This window comes from Sesamum indicum, linkage group LG9 (genome assembly GCF_000512975.1).
Source record: "Sesamum indicum cultivar Zhongzhi No. 13 linkage group LG9, S_indicum_v1.0, whole genome shotgun sequence".
Lineage (NCBI taxonomy): Eukaryota > Viridiplantae > Streptophyta > Magnoliopsida > Lamiales > Pedaliaceae > Sesamum > Sesamum indicum.
In genome coordinates, this window is record NC_026153.1 from 3,319,675 (window position 1) to 3,337,003 (window position 17,329).

Sequence of the window (17,329 nt, forward strand, 5' to 3'; positions counted from 1 at the left end):
AATATTGATAGGCAATTCCCCCCAAGTTAAAGAGAAGGTACTGTAGACCCTCTAATATGGGAGGCTTGAGCTTCTTTTCTAAAAATTTAGGGGTCGCGTTGTTCTAACTTTCCTTTGTTTAGGGAGTTTTTATGCCTATTAGTGCTTTTATAGGGGGTAAAGTGTGATTAACCCATTTTTTCTTGCCCTCGTTATATGTCGTATCCTTTGTTTGTGTAGCTTTGTGCATGGTAGATTACCTTATGAGTGGTTGAAGCCTGACCACACTTTAAGAAGCCTTCTACACAGCTTGCCTATCCGGAAAGTTGTAAGTTTTATATCTCTAATTGATAGAAGTGAAAATACGTCGAGTGTTGTAGGCATTTGACGATGAATGTGAAAACAGATCTTCTCGAATGGAAACGAGGCGCATGTGGCTAAAGTTCTTAGTAGACTTGGATTAGAGGACTGCTTTGACTACATTATTTGTTTTGAGACGTTGAATCCTACTCACGAGGACAAAGAAGCTGACAATGATACCAATGGTGAGTTCAAAATGTTGAGATTAAGAGTATCATAATGTAGCTTTATTCTTACACTTTGTGAATACTTCTGCTCCAGAAATCCCAAAGACTCCCATTGTTTGCAAGCCATTTGAAAATGCATTCGAACAAACTTTCAAAATCGCTGGGATTAACCCTCAGAAAACGGTGAGGAATTGGTGTTCTATGTAGCTTTATACATCAGAATTAACGGTATGTTGCTAAGATTTCATCTGAAATTCATCTATTTCCACAGCTATTCTTTGATGACTCGATCCGCAATCTACAAACTGCAAAGCGTATGGGCGTACGAACTGTTTGGGTACGTTGAGTGATCTTAACTAAACTGGAAGTAGTGTCGTTGTATGAAATGAGCGCAAAATTGTGCTGACTAATGTTTTACTATAACAGATTGGCTCATCACATAGAACAGAAGGTGTGGATTATGCACTGGAGAGCATTCACAATATGCGGGAAGCGTTGCCGGAGCTGTGGGACGCCGAAGAGAGGTCAGATGTTGGCTATTCTGAGAAGCCGGCTATTGAGACCTATGTCAGAGCTTAGAGCAACAGATGATTTTCTTGTTATCGTTGTTTTTATCGTTTCTTTTGATTCGCAGTTTAGTTTCTTACTTTGTTAGGGTAAAATTAGGATTAGATGCACGGACTTTCCTGTAAAGACACGGATAGACAAAAAAACCTCAAATAAAGAAAAGGGCAACGCAACTCCTTGAACTTTTAAAAAATGAGCAATTCGACCGTTTGATGCGGGAGTCAGTGAGATGGTCTTTCAAAAGTTTAGGGGTCGTGAAGTTGTTTTTTGTTTAGGGAGAAATTTTGTCAATTAATGTTTTATGGGGGTAGAAATGCAATTAACCTGGTAAAATTATGTAGCTGTGATATTGGCATCTCAAAGCGTATGTATGGTTCTATACTAGTATGTAGTGGATGCGTATCTCCACATGTGATTTGTGATAAAAATGTTGTTTTCCTGCTCTCCGCCCTTTTGGTTTGTTACTACTGATTCATGTGATGCTAAAGCTACTTAGGCCTTTGATTACTGTAAGATTTTCAGGTGGACTCTCTCTTTTGCCTGCTGTTGCTGCGCATTTGCTTTCGTTTTTCTTTTATTAGAGACTCCCAGAAATGTTTCAATGCGTAATGAGTCGTTCTCTAATGGCATCCATACATTGAATGCCCAATATCCCATAAACCCTTAGTTCAAAAGTTTTCGAGGTCTACTACAATTTAATTGTGAATCATATTTGCTGAGAATTTCGTCCTCATTATTTCTATTAAACTTAAGAGGGAAGGAGGGATACAACAAATTAATTTAGACTAACCATTTAATTAAGAAAAAAACGCGAAACTTCTTGTTTTATGTTTATAGACAAAAAAATTCTGTGTTATTGAAAAGGCAACAAAAAATCCCATCTTAGTAAAAAATTAACGAAAAAAATGCATTTCACACGCCTAAAATGAGAGTGAGTTTATTCATTAATACAATTTGACATTATTTTATATTTGCAAATGTCTATTTTACCTCTTTATTTGATATATAAAAGAAAATCACACAGGAATTCTTTTTGCCTATAAAATTAACAGTGAATTTTTAACTAAAAAATTAAAATACAGTGGATTTTTATATAATTTACCCTAAATAAAAATAAAATGAGTATTTCTCAAATTTTTCAGTCTTATACTTTTTTTTAAGAAAAAAAATTAAACCAAGATAAAATTGATTTTGAGGGAATCAATATACATCCAATTTTCTTATATGCTGTTTTTTACTTCCACCTTATTATACATCCATTTTTGAAACCAAACAAGCCCTTACGACATTACTTACTAGAAATTGTATAAACTAGTTTGACCTAATTTTCACATTCTCCTTTCTTTTTCCATCCAAATCTCTCTCCCCCCAAACATCGCGGATCGCTCGGGGATATTTTTGTCATTCCGGTTCCAATAATCTTATTGCCCGATTCGAAAAACCCTTGCGATTTGGGAACCAAAGTCTGCCTCTATACCTGAACTCGCAGGACAGAGGGAGAGGAGAGGAGAGAAGGAAAAGGAGTATCAGGAACTGTTTGATATATCATTAAAGTTTGGTCTGAGAATTTAGCATGGCGAAGCGAGAGCTATCCAGTACTTTGAAGAACTTGAAGGTAAAGCAACATTGGTTAATTGTTTTTCTTGTCTTTTTAGCATTCCGTTTGTTTTACACTGAATCCAACTGGGTTCAGGTTTAGTTAATCTGGGTTGTTTTTGATTGCTTGATTAATTTTTTGTTTGTGATCGTTTTTATTCTTGGAATTAAAGATATTTTGTGGAACCATGAGGTTCAATGTTCTTATTCCTGTTTGCAACTGTTTCTGTGTTTACTATTCAGTTTATGCAAAGGGCTTCTCTGAAAGATGAGAAAACCAAGAAGGAAGAAGAGGTCGTATCTGCTGGAGATTTCCCTTCCACAAGTGCTGTTAAAAGATGGTATCTCTATGTTTTCTTGTCCAATGTCACCATTATGGTTCATGTTATGAATAGATTTATGTTGGTTTCAGCTTGTAAAGGTGTATGTTCCTTGAATGCATGTAGGCCGTAGTTTTTCTGTTTTGGGTTCTATTTCATATCTTCTTTCTGCATAATACTGGAAAAAGAAAAGACGGAAGCTTCAACATCTGGTGATTCTTTTTCTCTAGTAGTAGTTTTTGGATACCGTTTTTTGCAGATAGGAGGAGCAAAGGAGTAACTATTTGTGTCCAGTTGTTACTTTATAACTAGTTACTTATAAGTAATACCTCTCCAGAATTCTTTGGCTAATGTTATTCCACTCCCTGTGTTAGGAGCTGAGCTTACTAATGTAAGAGAGAAAACTTGCTGCCAAAATTTAAGATAATTATTTGCTTAGGTAACTTCTGATGCTTTTGTAATTTGGAACAGTAAGGTTGCAATAGAATCCCAATTCTTGGAAAATGTAGTGAGAGGGGAATTTTCGTAAAGTTTGGCACAGGAATCTCCTTCCAAAAGAGCTACATGATTGATGTCGTAGTTTGCAATTAGACTTAAGATTTTTTTTTGCCCCCTTTCTGGTATAATATCAGATCTCTTACTATTCAGCCAGAGTGAACCTTCACACGTTTGTATTAGGATTCAGAGATAAAGCAGCACATAGAAGCCCATTGTGTCACTTCCCTCACAAATTGGTCAGGAAAGGGTTTCTGGACTGTCTTATGCAACGCCATACCCTTTTTCCTTGGTAATCAATTTTCTAAGGATAGATTGAGCCTATGACAAAGTGGTATCGGAGCAGGACCTTACCAGTTTCTAGAGAATGGAACCAGTGTGTGAGGGCCCAAGGTATGGCTGGTCTAGGAGGAGGCTCCACATTGTACTAGGGCTTACATGGGTTGGGTAGGGGACAATGTGATGCTACCCTCACGTATCAGTTATGAAAGAGTTCCTGGACTTTCTTATATAGCATGGTCTCCTTCCTCTTTAGCAATTGGTTTTCTAGGCATAGGCCCACGACATCATGCTTTAAGTTACCTGAATTTAGACATGTAGCTTTTGTAACTTTCTTTGGGTTAATGATTATGTAGTAGAAGGTATTAGTGTGGGATAGATTATCTTTCCATTAGAATATTAAGGAGTCACCTAGAAACAATCAGTCTTGGACCACTAAAAACTTTTGCCTTGATATTACACTTGGAATGTGTTGCATTTTGGATTGCTTTGTTGGAGAATGTGAATGAACGGATAAGAATAACCTTGAATTCTTAAGTCGATGAGTTAGACAGTTTAAGATGTACATGTTTTAGTGCAAGGAAGTGGAGGGGAGGGGAGAACAATATTATTCTGTATTTCTCAGTTATAACTTATATTAAGCAGTCAGACAGGCTAAGATATGTCTTAAGATAATAGAAAGGGAATTATGTAGACAGTTACAAAGAGCTGAATTTAACATCAGCAACAACGGGCCAAATGATATCGGGCCTGCAATATTATCAAATGGGTATCCTTTGCTTTATAGTATAGCTTTGCTAGTGTTCTGCAAGCCTGGTGAAATTTCTTTCATTGAACATCTTCAAAGTCATAAGTATGTGATAATTTGAATGCTTCTATTCTACCTTTTTTTTTTTTTTCTCTTTATTTTGTTTTCATTACATGCAGTGTTGTTATAGTTGAAGGTGATCCCCATCCTGGGATGACAAGAGGCCGCATGTCGTTTTTAAGTTTTAACCCATCTATTGATGTGAGTATAAGGTTTTTAGTGACCTACAATTCCTGAAAGACTCTTAGTTTCTACAATGTTTTTATTTTGTCTTCTCACATCCGAGTCTTGATTGCTAGAAACTGAATGAAGAAGCATCTGACGTTAGCGAAACTGAAACCCCGGCTACAAGTTCTGGCAGACAAAATGAAACGATATCCAGCAGGTCAGTGTTCTCCTGACCCTTTAAGTTCTCTTATCCTGTTGACTTACTGGTACTTACTACAATAACTTTTGGGTTTTGAGTTGTAGGACCGAATCCTTCTCAATTCTTTAAGGAGTTTGACCATTTTTCTTGGTAGTTTCTTAAAATTTATTTCACAGATGAGATGAATATATTAAAAAATTAATTTTGGCATTGCATTCATAAATCACTCTATGAATATTCATCATTTGAGGTCGCCAAAACTTGCCCAAACTCTATTTGTTGTGAAGGTCGTTTATTTTACCTCTGGCTATGCAAGAATAACTTTCTGTTCGTTCGTGTTGTATTGATTAAGTTGAAGTGATTTTGAGGAGGGTTTTCTGTTATTGACTGTGGGGTATGCCCGGGGGGTTGGGGGGGTGTGACCTGCCATATTGTGTAGCAACCAAGTGTTACAGTCACATCCTTGAGTAAGACTGTTTTTCCATTATTACAGAGAAAATGCATCCTCACAATATAGGTCAGACAACTCGGAATTAGATGCTTCAAGCAGTATAGCAAACGGTGATCTCAAGAGAAAGCAAACTGAAGTCACCTCTGAAGCACAGTATCCAAATAAGTCTTTGAGAAACTTCCAAGACAATCAAGACTCATCTCCAACTAGAAACCATAGTACTCAAAAGCTCCATAAACGTGATAAGCTGGATTGGAGTGTTCTTCGGCCTCCCAAGCACGGAAGCAAAAAGAGGTAAGTTTTTTCAGGAGATATTTCCAGATTTGTCTCAGTTGAGTATTTTTTGGCACTTACAATTGCCTTCTGCAGTTAACTATGTTGTAATGCATTTTACTTTGTATTCAATGTTTAAATCCTCCATAATTCAGATAAGCTCTTTTCTATTAGCAGCATATAGATGATGTTTTTATCATCATGGATTCTTTTTTAATTGCGAATGCACCTAAAGCTCGATAGTACCCGACAACGGATGCCATGGTTGGTTATCATTTTGTATGACTGTGTTGAGAATCAAGAACTGTATAACTATGAGATCAGCACATATGTCATGACTACTATTATTTTAGTGTTATGTTAAGAAATGTTAAATAAAAGTTGACTTGATTTTAATAATTGATTGTAGTTGAGAACTAAACAAGTCAAAGGAGAATACCATTAGTTCCCTTTGCCTTTGGTGGAACATACCAAAATCATTCACTTGATTCGGTGTGGTTAGTTGTATCTGACTAAAATTGGTCTGGCAAAGAGTTTCCAATAATAGACTTGAATGTTGGGGTGATGTAAGTATGTAACAGTGTAGCCATGAAATTTGACTAAGTAGTCTAAATAAGAAAATTAACCACATATTACTACAAACTAAAATTATTGGCTTAATTCGCTTGAACCCCTTCGAAAGTTTAAAATTACATTTTTTTTTTCAAAAAAAATAAAAATTATGTGTACATTCTTTTTTAAAATGCTTGGTATATAATTGTGTACCTGTCGTTAGGATTTTTGACTAAAAATGTTGTCGAACAACAAAATTTTAAGTCAACTTATAATTTTTTTCCTCATCGACTCTGAAGTCTTTATTGTTTTAGTAACTAATTGCCATTGGCTTGGAGGTGTAAATGTAATTATGAAGTTGAAGGGGAGTAAATGTGATAAAATACTTATGGTCGAAAGTCGTTTATTTATTTTTTATATATATGAGCGATATTGTTGTTACGTTTATATCTATCACCAAATATATATATATATATATATTAAATTACACCTTTATAGTATTTAGGAACTAATATAAAGGAAAGGTATTTATAAAAGTAATATGAAAAATAAATGAATTTACCGATTTCTAATACCAATAAAACTCAAATTTCAAAAGGTGGTTCTATAAGTTATTAATAACAATATTACGAAAACCCTATTAATATCATGATTTTCAATATCACAATATCTATTAATAATAATATTGAAACCCTCTTAGAACATTATATAATCACCCGTATTGCACAGATAAATCACATCATAATTAATTTCATATATACTAATAAGAACATATAAATGATTTAACTGAATCTACACTAAAGATATGAACTTAATGAAAAAATAAAACTTAGAAATATGTTCATCCCACTAATCCATGTTAAAGTTCCTAGTACATGCGCATTAGACATTGCACCATGAGATATTAAAGTAATCTACTACCAAAATTGTTGTAGTTACGAGATTTGAAACCCATTTTGGCGTTGAGCTTTTCAAGATTCCTACTCATATTTGGCTGCTATTACTACTGCACATCACTAAAATCATGGTAAAATCACTAAAGGAACCTTTGTAAGTATTTTTATGTTTCATTTTAGTCAATTATTAAGTATAGGGAATTTTCAGATATAGCATTTAATTATTATTTCAAGATACTAAAATAAAAAAAATATGTAAGTATATTAGAGATTATTCTAATATAGTATGTAAATATCATTTCAAGCTATTGCAGAAGAATCCTACATAAATATCTCTTCAAATTTATGAATATAATAAACTCGTTTTAAAATATGAACACTACAAGTACATCCGATGACATAATGGTCATTTGATAAACTTATTATATGGTTGTTTTTTAAGAAGAAAAACCAATTGTAAAAATGAAATCACAATTTCTTTGAAAACTATATAATTTTACATTTTTAAATAAAGTCTAGGTATAATTAACCTAAAGTTTTATAATAATTGTATTCCAACTCTTTCTCTCACAATCCCAAGTAGTGTTCAATTGTCCTGGCTTGAAATTACGGCGTTCCCTCGCAACATATTTATGTAAATAGAAAATTTTTATTCAATTGTGATTCGGTCGAACAAAATTAATACTTTTGTTATATGTCCTTTTTCTTAAACTGTACAAATAATTATATAATAAATGTATTATTGTTGTCATATAATTATTTCAATTCTGACCAAACCTGATGGGAATTAAATTTTCTCCTACAATGGACATTGGAAGGAAACTCAGAATAAATTGTCTTAAAAGAACCAATTCAATGAAATATTGAAATCAAAGCAAAGGCACCAAAAGAGGTGCCAAGTGTACGGTTACTTGACAGATAGTAGTGCCCAAACCTCCAGTACAGACTCACCATGGTAAAAACCACACAAGTGCCATAGCAAACAAGATTCTACATTCTACTTTCAAGAACAATTCATCTGAATATCTGGTTTATTCTTCACTCGACCGGCACCGGCAGCATCAACATCACTTGTGAGCAGGTTGCCAATAGGAGATGGCATGAATAACCCGCCCTTTCCATCCCTGCAGCATCCACTTCCCGTCTTCGTCCACCGAAAAGTCTTTATGATAATGCCTCTTCACCTTACTCCTCACGTATTTCACGATCTCTTGATCCAGCGCCAGCTGCCTGAAACCTGCTCTTTGATTCCTAACTTGCCACTGCTTGTAAGTCTCCGGCCTCTCCACCCTCTCCGTGCCTTCGCAAGCTATGATGTTCATAGCATCCTTCCCGAACACCTGCTCTTCAAAGAGTCGTCTGTGCTGGTCTTCTCGGGATATTGTAGCCTCAAACATATCGAACAGGGAGGAGAAGTGGAAAAGTGCTTCTCTGAATCTCGTGACGAAGAAAGGGGTGTTGTATGTGCCGTTGACGACCCCGTGAATGAACATATCAGGTTTGATCTTCTTGATCAAGTTCAGAACAGCATCCCTTGGGCTGTTCACCATTACTGTTTCATCTGGCACGTTGTGAAGCCGGTACAAGGAATTCACCACGAGCAACTCGTTCTTTTCAATCTTGAGATCTTCAAGTCTAATGGTCTCCCATTTTTGTGCTATAGCATTGTATTCAAATGGGACTTTGAATCTCTCACAGTACTTGGCAAGTCGACGGCCTGTATCCCCTACCCTCTCTGCCGGCCGGAATCCCGGTTGGGGGAAATCTATCCCAGTGATGCGAAGCTTCGGAGGTCCACCTGGTCTTTCCGACAGGGCCTGGATCAGGCAAGGCCACTGAAACCCATATAGAATGCCGAAATCAACAATGTGAAGTGTGGTCACTCCGGTTGCCAGCTTCACTATCGTTTTGTTTGCCAAGAGATTCGACATTTTCTTGAAAGGGCACGCGGTAATGAACGTCTTGTAAGCTTTCAAAATCTCGGCAGCTGATATCCTCATGGAAGAATAGGCGGTATATGATGCCATTCCAGTGCCGGCCAGACGAGCATCGAGAGCATTAGCAAAATAATGGGCGAGCCTTTCTGTGCCGTCTCCTTGAGGAGAAGAATGCTGCCTTATGCGCATAAGTAAATCAGTTACGGTCCGGCTGTCGTAGCTCGCCACAGCTTGTGCACATTGCATCAGAAGACTTCTCAGGTCCACTACTTCTTTGACGATGCCATTTTTCTTACCTCCTTTCGGTCGTCCTCTATTGGACCCTTTCGGTTGCTCGTACTGCTGCAACTTCTCCTTCGCTTCAATTTCATCCTCGTCACCACAAATAGAAATATGGCTTTTGGCACAGAGCAGCACATTATCATACATCTCCAATGGCTCAGACTCAGCAACATTGTTGGCCAACTGTTTGCTAATCCTGTGCTCTTCTATAGAATCACTTTCTTCCCTGTATCGATTCTTCTTTCCTCTCAAGCTGCTGCTTGAAGACTGATCAGAAGTCTTGTTATACAGTTCCGAGTTATTACTCAGAAGCTCATCGTTGAAGAGTTCGAAATTACTAACTTCCCCTTTGCTTAAACTGGACATGTTAACAAACTGCATCTCATTTGCTGAATCCGAGGCCCAAAACGGACCCGTCGAAGAGCCTTTCGAGGAGTCAACGGGCAGCCAACTCGACGGAAAAGCATCCAGGGAAGGATACTGAACTTGGGGAGGACTGACGAGGGATTCAAAATCCCCCAAATTATGAGGATTCCAAGCAGACTCCACGACATTGCTGACATCTAAGGAACTCCCACTACTGCTAATGCTGCAAGATTTGGTGAAAACGTCACTTGGACTTTCAGCATTCCCGTCGGTTGGGTTGTTGAGGACATCAAACAGGGATTTCTCAGTGGCCTGGAGAGCCAAACTGTCATGGAGCATACAGGGCTTAGTTCCCAGGTCCTCCTCTTCCATAAGCATCTGGCTTATGAACTTGAGGATTGCATCTGAATGATCAATTTCCTCAGAAATCTCACCCTCAGATGAAGAAGAATCAGGAACTGGCGAAGATCCATTTCCAAGCTCCACAGAAAATTCCTTGGAAATTTCCCGCTCGGAACAAGATTCATCAACAGGCGATGACCCGTTTGTGATGCGAGGAAATCCGTTGAAACCAGGATCCAGTTTGTACCCAAAAACATGAAGATTTTCCTCAGGAAACACTGATTTTGGGCAGCAATTCAACTGAAAATCATTTGTAGGAGCCAAGTATCCCTGGACTACAGTATTCATGATGACTCAATATCCAGCAAAAAGCCTATTGAATCGGGTTCTTATCTCAAGAATCAGGGAAATGAACCACAAAAAGCCTCAGCGAACTGATATCAACAAGAAAAATCTTGAGAAAAACGAAAGAGTTGCAAAATTTTTAAGAAAAATCTCCCCAGAGATCTAATAAGCAAACAGAAAAACGTGGCGGCGGAACTAACAGGGACTCAACAAAAGAAAGCTTAACTGTACCGGGAAGAGAATGAGAGTGTGAATCTGGACAGGTATTCAGCGGTTATAAGAAAAGTAGGAAAAAGAAAAAAAGAGGTGTTTGAATGAATGGGCTGTGTAGAATTTCATGAAGAAGGAACGGAACGGAGACGACTTTTTTATAGGCTGTAGTTTTCAGTGTTGAGGGAATTCATGGGGAAGTGAAGCAGGAAAATTCCAGGAAATAGAGATACGTGCGTCAGTCGCAGTCGCAGTGGCTAAAGTAGAATCCTGGGCGGGGGCGGGGGACTGTCTGTGAGGGGCAGTGGAGCCGGTCAGCGAGTTGATTAGTCTTGCAACTTAGACTTTTTGGTCACTAATTGATTCAAGATATGATTTGGATTCAGCAGACAGCTTTTTTCTTTGTGTAATATTATATATATATGTACATATTGTATATTAAAATATGATTCAGATGAATTCATGAACCTGCCCTCAAACTCATCTTGTCTTCCTCTTTCCAGAGTGGGACCCCAATTATTCATCAAACCAAAAGAGAAAGGAATCCCATATTCATAATATATACAAACCAAATTTTTTATAGTTTTGGTCCAATAAATGTGATATATTTGTCATGCAATTTATTATTTTTCATGAACCATAAATCAAAATCACTCTATAAGTGTATTGTACATATATTTAGTTTAAGTTCGATTAAATTTGATTTGAATTATAATTTTTCTATATATAAAAATATAAGCATTAAAAGATCGACTCATCTAAAAATTTAAATTTTTTAAAAAAAAAGAATAATTTAGTATTCAACATTTTAACTCCCCTCGTTCACGTGCAAATCCTATACATGAAACATTTTCTTTATAAATAAACTAGAAAGATAAGAGAGACTGTAATATTAATAAATAAAAAGAGAGAGAGGAAAAGGCAAAGGGGAAAGTCCAATATTTGTATTTCAAATAAGAAAGAAAAAAGAATGTCAAATCTCTTTATCAAAATTCATTATTTTACTTTTTGTCTCACTTTATTATGTACCTCTCCAATTATACGTAGTATAATAAGACCCTCATTTTTTATATGTATTTCGTGGAAGAAAGGGCGGGAGAGAGGTTTGGTGTTTTTCATTTTATTTTATTTTTTTAAAATAAAAATACGCATTGTTATAAATATTTTATATAATAATATTATTATATATTATATTTAAATATAAAATAATCTTTTATTCTTAAAAATTAATTAAAATCGCACCTAAAGTGCATTTAGGTTACTTTCAGGATCAGGGAGTATAAATTACTAATTTGATTTTTTTTTTTCACAGGGAGATATTTTGCACATTTCGTATATCACAGGGGTTGGTATGTATTTTTTTCCTTAAATAATGATATTTTTTATAGTTAATTTTCCTTAAATAATGCCATTTTTTTTAGTAAAATTCATAGTAAAAATATTAATAAACAATTGTTCAGAAGGGATAAAAAAGTTAAATATAATAAATCTATCTTACTCCGAAGTACTACAATAAAAAATATTTTTATGGTATATATAGCACTCTATAATTTCGTACATAGGGATAAAATTGATTAATTAAATTTAATTGTTTATTTTTCTTTTGAATGCTCAATACGTATTATAGTAATTAAAGTAAAAATTAAGACCGTAAATTGTGGACAAAATGATTGGAGAGACGTAGGATTGACTAGTGAGAGAAAATGGGTACCGGGAGCCGCCGGTGAAAGGCGGGGAGAAAAAGCGTAGCGCCCAAGCTTCTAGCAGCCTTGACCGGTCATAAGTATTATATATATAGATAGATTCGGAGCGGAATCATCGCTGAAGTCGGCCACTTTGTTTTCAAGTGAAATGATGGATATGGTAAATATGATATATGTATTTTTTAGAATTTTAAAGCTTTAATTATAGAGAAAAACTTTTATTTGTTGACCACTAACTTATGATGTTAATAAATTTTTAATAACTATGTAAAATATAAATTTTGTATTATATTTATTTAATGATAAAAGAGAATAAAGGTAAAATAAATAATTAATTAAAATTGAATAAAATGAATTAATCTTAAATATGTATGAATGAAAAATTATTGATAGTAAAATGACTTTAAAGAATGGTGGAAAAATAAATATAGTTGAGAATATTTTAATTTAAAGACATGGTGCCTTCCAACAATTCCTATAAGCTCCCTGTACTTAATTTATAGGGTTTAAATATATTTTTGGTAATGTAATTTTTTAATATTTTTATTTTTTATTTTTTTAAGATTGTAAAGAGTCTTGTACCTTTTTTATATTTAGTAATTTTAGTTCTTTTTGGAGCTAATTCTTACAAAAGTTTTCAAAATAAATGGTGTGTATTTCATGTGGTTTTTATCTAAATTGATGCTTTTGTTCTGATTGGTTCACTTTTATCACTACAAAGAATACAATATTTAATCGTGGTTAATTACCATGGTCAATAACAAAATAGCCATAGCAAATAGCCATGACTATGGCCATGCAACGGTTGTCGGCCGTGGTATTTGCGAGGGTACTAAATATTTTGTCATGACTAAAAAGCATGACAAATATTTTTACCATGACTCTTAGCCATGCTTTGTATTAGTGGAAAACCTATATTTTTGCATTGGTTTTATCTAACTATGGTTAATAAAAAGTATTTACCATGATTTTTAGTGCATAGCCATTAAAATTGTAGTCAATAGTCATTTTTTTTCTAGTGTTTCGAAATGGAAGGAAATTTTTTAAACAAAAATGATGTGGTGCATTATTTTTTTCAAAAAATTACATCACACTTTTGCAAGTCCTAGGAAAATAAAGGATAATAATACCAAAATTATTCCGACAACTTTAACAAATACAACAATAAATGGACCACAAATATTATAAAATGTCAAAAAGTTATAGGATTATTTTACGATCCTAAAAATATAAAAGATAAAAATGTAAAAAATATCAAAATGAATGGAATAAAAATATATTCAAAGAGTAGTGGTTGTCGAAACACAATTGCGGCATTACTTTTACCAACAGGTTTAAAATAAAAATATTGTTGTGTATTTAGAAATGGAGTGGGAGTGTAGTGTTGCTAATTGGGTGAGTATCGTTAATCAATAGCGGGTTGATTTCCGTAATTTCTGTCCTTTCCAGGAAGTCATGTTAGGTAACTCATGCTTGTGTCTCTTGATTAGGCTACCAAAACTTGCTGGAGGATCCCAGCAGGTCTTGGGATAAATGTCCAAACATAGGACGAGGAGGACCATTACTTTTGCTGCTAAAAATGCGGCCAAGTTGGCTGAAAGACCCAATTATGTACCCTCTAACGCCTCTCCTGTTGTGGACTTGGTGGTGATTCAGCCACCTCTCATTTTGATTCTAATTTTCTTCCGTAATGCTTAATACATTATGATTTGTTTCTCAGACAAAGAAAGAAAGGAATTGTCACATGCCACACGGGCAAAGGCGCACTGAACAAAGAATGTTTCTATGAATTATCAAATACAAAGGGGGTTGGTTGTGTATTTACATGTTACCTGGAAATATATACCTTTCAGTCACACAGACCTTATATCTGGAAAACTAAACAGACAAGGAAAAATACTGTAGAAAATATCATTTCTAAGAGACTCTCCAGAAAATAAGACTAATCTCCTCATGTTCTCTTGCAAACTACAATATTGTAAAGGATTTGAAGCATGTAGTTGGATTAGATGTCTGAAGCACCTGCTAAAGTTACAGTGAACAAAATCAGAGAACACTTCTAGATCAAATATTTGTTTTGAAATTAAGGCCTCGATGAAGACGTTATATACCTTCATGATAACAACACTTTCCCCTTGCACAAGTTTGCGACTTAAAAATTTGATGCTGGTTTCGCGTCTCTCTGGGTATGATGATAGCGTATTTGGTTTAGAGCTTATAGGCCGTGTCTTGAATGTTAGAAAATTTCTCCTCAAGGTTGGAGAGTCATCACTCTCTTGAATGCCTTTGAAATTAACACTATGCCATGATTACACATCAGGATTATTGATTAGCAATTTACCCTATCTAACTGGAGCATGCAATTTAATTCGTAAAAAATGATCACTTCATGAGATCTGGTTATTCCATAACATGTGTTCAGGTTTCCATGATATTAGCTTTCTACTTTGAAGATTTAATCTGATGAATTCTGAAACATAAATAAAGCATTTAGATTGATAACTATCAAATGAAGAGACAAGTACCATTAGCTCAAGGGGTGATAACAGTGGTAAGCCCTGCAATGAATGCAATAGCAATTTCCAATCTGTTCAGTTTGGTGAAGGCGTCCAGCAAGAAAGAGCATACATAACTCTGCCTCTCCAGCCTTGCAGCATCCAGTCACTCTCTTCATCCAACAGAAAATCATTGTGGTAATCTCTCTTCACTTTAGTCTTTATTTCTTTCATTATTTCCCGGTTCAATTGGAGCTGCCTGAACCCGGCCCTTTGATTCCTTACTTGCCACTGCTTGTAAGTTTCCGGTCTCTCAATCCTTTCAGAGCCTTCACAAGCAACGACATTCATAACGTCTCTTCCGAATACCTCCCTCTCATACAGCAACCGGTCTGGATCTTCCCGTGGTATCGTGGCCTCCATCATGTCAAATAAGGAAGTGTAATGGTATAGTGCCTCCCGGAACCTTGTGGCGAAAAATGGGGCGTTGTACGTTCCGTTAACTACCCCATGGACGAAAAGAACCGGGTTTATTTTCTTGATTAATTTCAGAACAGCATCTCTCGGGCTGTTCACTCCTGCAGATTCATCTGCAACATGTCTCAGCCTGTACAAGCAGTTCACCACCAGCATTTCGTCTCTTTCAATATTTAGATCTTCTACACGGATATCGTCCCACCTTTTGGCTATGGCATTATACTGGAAAGGAACATTGAATCTCTCACAGTATTGCATAAGACGTCGTCCTGTCTGCTCAACCCTCTCTGCTGGCTTGAATCCCCGCTGAGGAAAATCAATTCCTGTTATTTTCAATCTTGGAGGCCCCCCCGGCATCAAGGAGAGGCCCTGGATTATACAAGGCCACTGGAAACCATAAAGAATACCAAAATCAATTATGTGAATTCTGGTTGCTTCCCTTGCATATCTTCCTATCGACTTGTTTGCAAATATATTCGACATCCTCTTGAAGGGACATGCTGTAACGTAGGTTTGATAAGATTTCAGCAATTCTGCAGCCGGTATCTGTCTCGATGCAAAAGCAGTATATAGTGCTGAGCCAGTGCCTGCCATTCTTGCTTCCAGGGCATTGGCGAAGTAGTGTGTCAATCTCTCATTGGCATCGCCGTAAGAAGAAGAATGTTGCCTAATCCGCTTCAGCAATTCTTCACCTGTCTTGTTGTTAAAGCCCGAAACAGCTTCTGCACAGCGAGTAAGCAGGCTCCTGAGATCAACCACTTCCCTTACTTTCCTGTTTTTCTTGCTTCCTTTCGGCCTTCCCCTTTTCACCTCCGTGGTTTTCCTATACTGCTTCATATTTTCATCGCTGCCTGACGATGATTCCTCAGCCGGAGTCTCGTAGAAGCCTGGGTTCATCTTCTGACAAAGCAACGACTTGTCGAAATTCTCCATTTGCACAGACTCTTCTGCATAGCCCGCCAACTGCTTGCTGCTCCTTTCTTCTACACAATCGCCCTGGTCCACACGATCACGAGCTTTCTTGCTCCTAGAGTCCCTGTCTTGCAAATTTCCCTGGCCGCCTCGTCCTCCTCCTGTTAGAATCAATGGGGCTCCATCACTCTCCAATCCAGAGGGCTGGCAGATTTGTTGGCTTGGCCTGACAACACCACCCGAATTTAGGACCTGGAAACGCCTCTCCGTAGAGTCCTCCAGCCCATCATAATGACACGAGAAAGCAGAAGGCCCACCGATGAATACCCCTTCCCCACAGACGATGTGGGAATCCAACACGGACCATGGAGCAAAACCAGATGCAGATCTGCTCAAATCAGAACTCACCACTTGTTGATTATTAACAGCAAATGATGCCTGTGGACTCAAACTCGCATTGACAGGAGCAGAGCACTTGTCACTCAGCGCATCATAGAAATATTTCTCGGCAGCCTGGAGAGCAGAGCAGTCTTGAAACATGCAAGGCCTGTGCTCCAAGTCGTCTTCCTCCATCAGCATCTGCTTTATGTATTCATAAACACCCCCAAAATAGTCGCACGCCACCGGAGCTTCCTCATCGTTTAGATTACCGCTCCTTCTAAGCTGCGACGAGCCCGTCAGGATTCCAGGCACGCCGCTCAATCTACAGTTCCCGGAAACCGTCCCCATTCAACCCAAAAACACTAGAAGATTTCGCAAAAGAAACAAGAAGAATAGAACTTCAACTATGAATCAAAATGAAGCAGCATCATTATACAACTCACTGATTTCCCTGTATATGACGCTGAATTATGTTTCAACTAGTGTCCCCTGTTTATAAGAAAACAATGGTATATTGAAACTCGCAATTATGTCCTGGGGTGCGTGTAATACACCAAAGGGAGCAGGTGATCCTGCTTCTCAAATAGAATTCCGCCGACTCATATTATATTTGAATCAATTATACGACAAATATTATCACATAACTTGATATATAATTTAAAAATTGATCAATTATATAACAAAATATATTATATAATTAAATGTTGGAACAAACTTAATTTGTACAAAAATTTCCGGACTACCACCTATAGTAAGTAAAGAAGAGTAT

General features: G+C 36.6%; 4 protein-coding genes across 6 annotated transcripts in view; 2 read left to right on the plus strand and 2 right to left on the minus strand.

Moving 5' to 3' along the window:
- Positions 1-1,517, plus strand: part of LOC105170434 (suppressor of disruption of TFIIS) — a 2,850-nt gene extending 1,333 nt beyond the window's left edge. Inside the window, exons 6-10 of the mRNA XM_011091194.2 lie at positions 220-307; positions 386-524; positions 601-689; positions 778-843; positions 933-1,517. Of these exons, the coding sequence (XP_011089496.1) occupies positions 220-307; positions 386-524; positions 601-689; positions 778-843; positions 933-1,085 (535 nt within the window). The 3' untranslated portion in view covers positions 1,086-1,517. The remainder of the gene's footprint in view (positions 1-219; positions 308-385; positions 525-600; positions 690-777; positions 844-932) is intronic.
- Positions 2,418-5,833, plus strand: LOC105170435. 3 transcript variants are annotated; one of them, XM_020696609.1, is made up of 5 exons: positions 2,418-2,688; positions 2,913-3,010; positions 4,691-4,772; positions 4,871-4,956; positions 5,456-5,833. In XM_020696609.1, the coding sequence occupies exons 1-5, from the start codon at positions 2,647-2,649 to the stop codon at positions 5,685-5,687; spliced, it is 540 nt and encodes a 179-aa protein (XP_020552268.1). In that variant the 5' UTR covers positions 2,418-2,646; the 3' UTR covers positions 5,688-5,833. The 3 variants fall into 3 exon arrangements, with proteins under 3 accessions (XP_020552268.1, XP_011089498.1, XP_011089497.1); XM_011091196.2 differs by having other exon boundaries at positions 2,419-2,688; positions 4,702-4,772; positions 5,432-5,833; XM_011091195.2 differs by having other exon boundaries at positions 2,423-2,688; positions 5,432-5,833.
- Positions 7,922-10,794, minus strand: LOC105170436 (scarecrow-like protein 30). The gene has a single exon (XM_011091198.2). The coding sequence runs from the start codon at positions 10,383-10,385 to the stop codon at positions 8,178-8,180; it is 2,208 nt and encodes a 735-aa protein (XP_011089500.1). The 5' UTR covers positions 10,386-10,794; the 3' UTR covers positions 7,922-8,177.
- Positions 13,627-17,116, minus strand: LOC105170437 (scarecrow-like protein 14). Its single transcript, XM_011091199.2, has 3 exons — positions 14,821-17,116; positions 14,407-14,593; positions 13,627-14,317 (listed from the first exon to the last, which is right to left on the minus strand). Exon 1 carries the CDS (start codon positions 16,906-16,908, stop codon positions 14,887-14,889), a length of 2,022 nt encoding a protein of 673 aa, XP_011089501.1. The 5' UTR covers positions 16,909-17,116; the 3' UTR covers positions 13,627-14,317; positions 14,407-14,593; positions 14,821-14,886.

Excerpts from the sequence above, each read along its gene's own strand:
- LOC105170435 (XM_011091195.2), top strand. The coding sequence starts at position 2,647 with ATGGCGAAGCGAGAGCTATCCAGTACTTTGAAGAACTTGAAG. Across the intron at positions 4,773-4,870 it reads GTTTTAACCCATCTATTGAT|AAACTGAATGAAGAAGCATC; the intron begins GTGAGTATAAGG and ends CTTGATTGCTAG. Across the intron at positions 4,957-5,431 it reads AATGAAACGATATCCAGCAG|AGAAAATGCATCCTCACAAT; the intron begins GTCAGTGTTCTC and ends CCATTATTACAG.
- LOC105170436 (XM_011091198.2), bottom strand. The coding sequence starts at position 10,385 with ATGAATACTGTAGTCCAGGGATACTTGGCTCCTACAAATGATTTTCAG.
- LOC105170437 (XM_011091199.2), bottom strand. The coding sequence starts at position 16,908 with ATGGGGACGGTTTCCGGGAACTGTAGATTGAGCGGCGTGCCTGGAATC.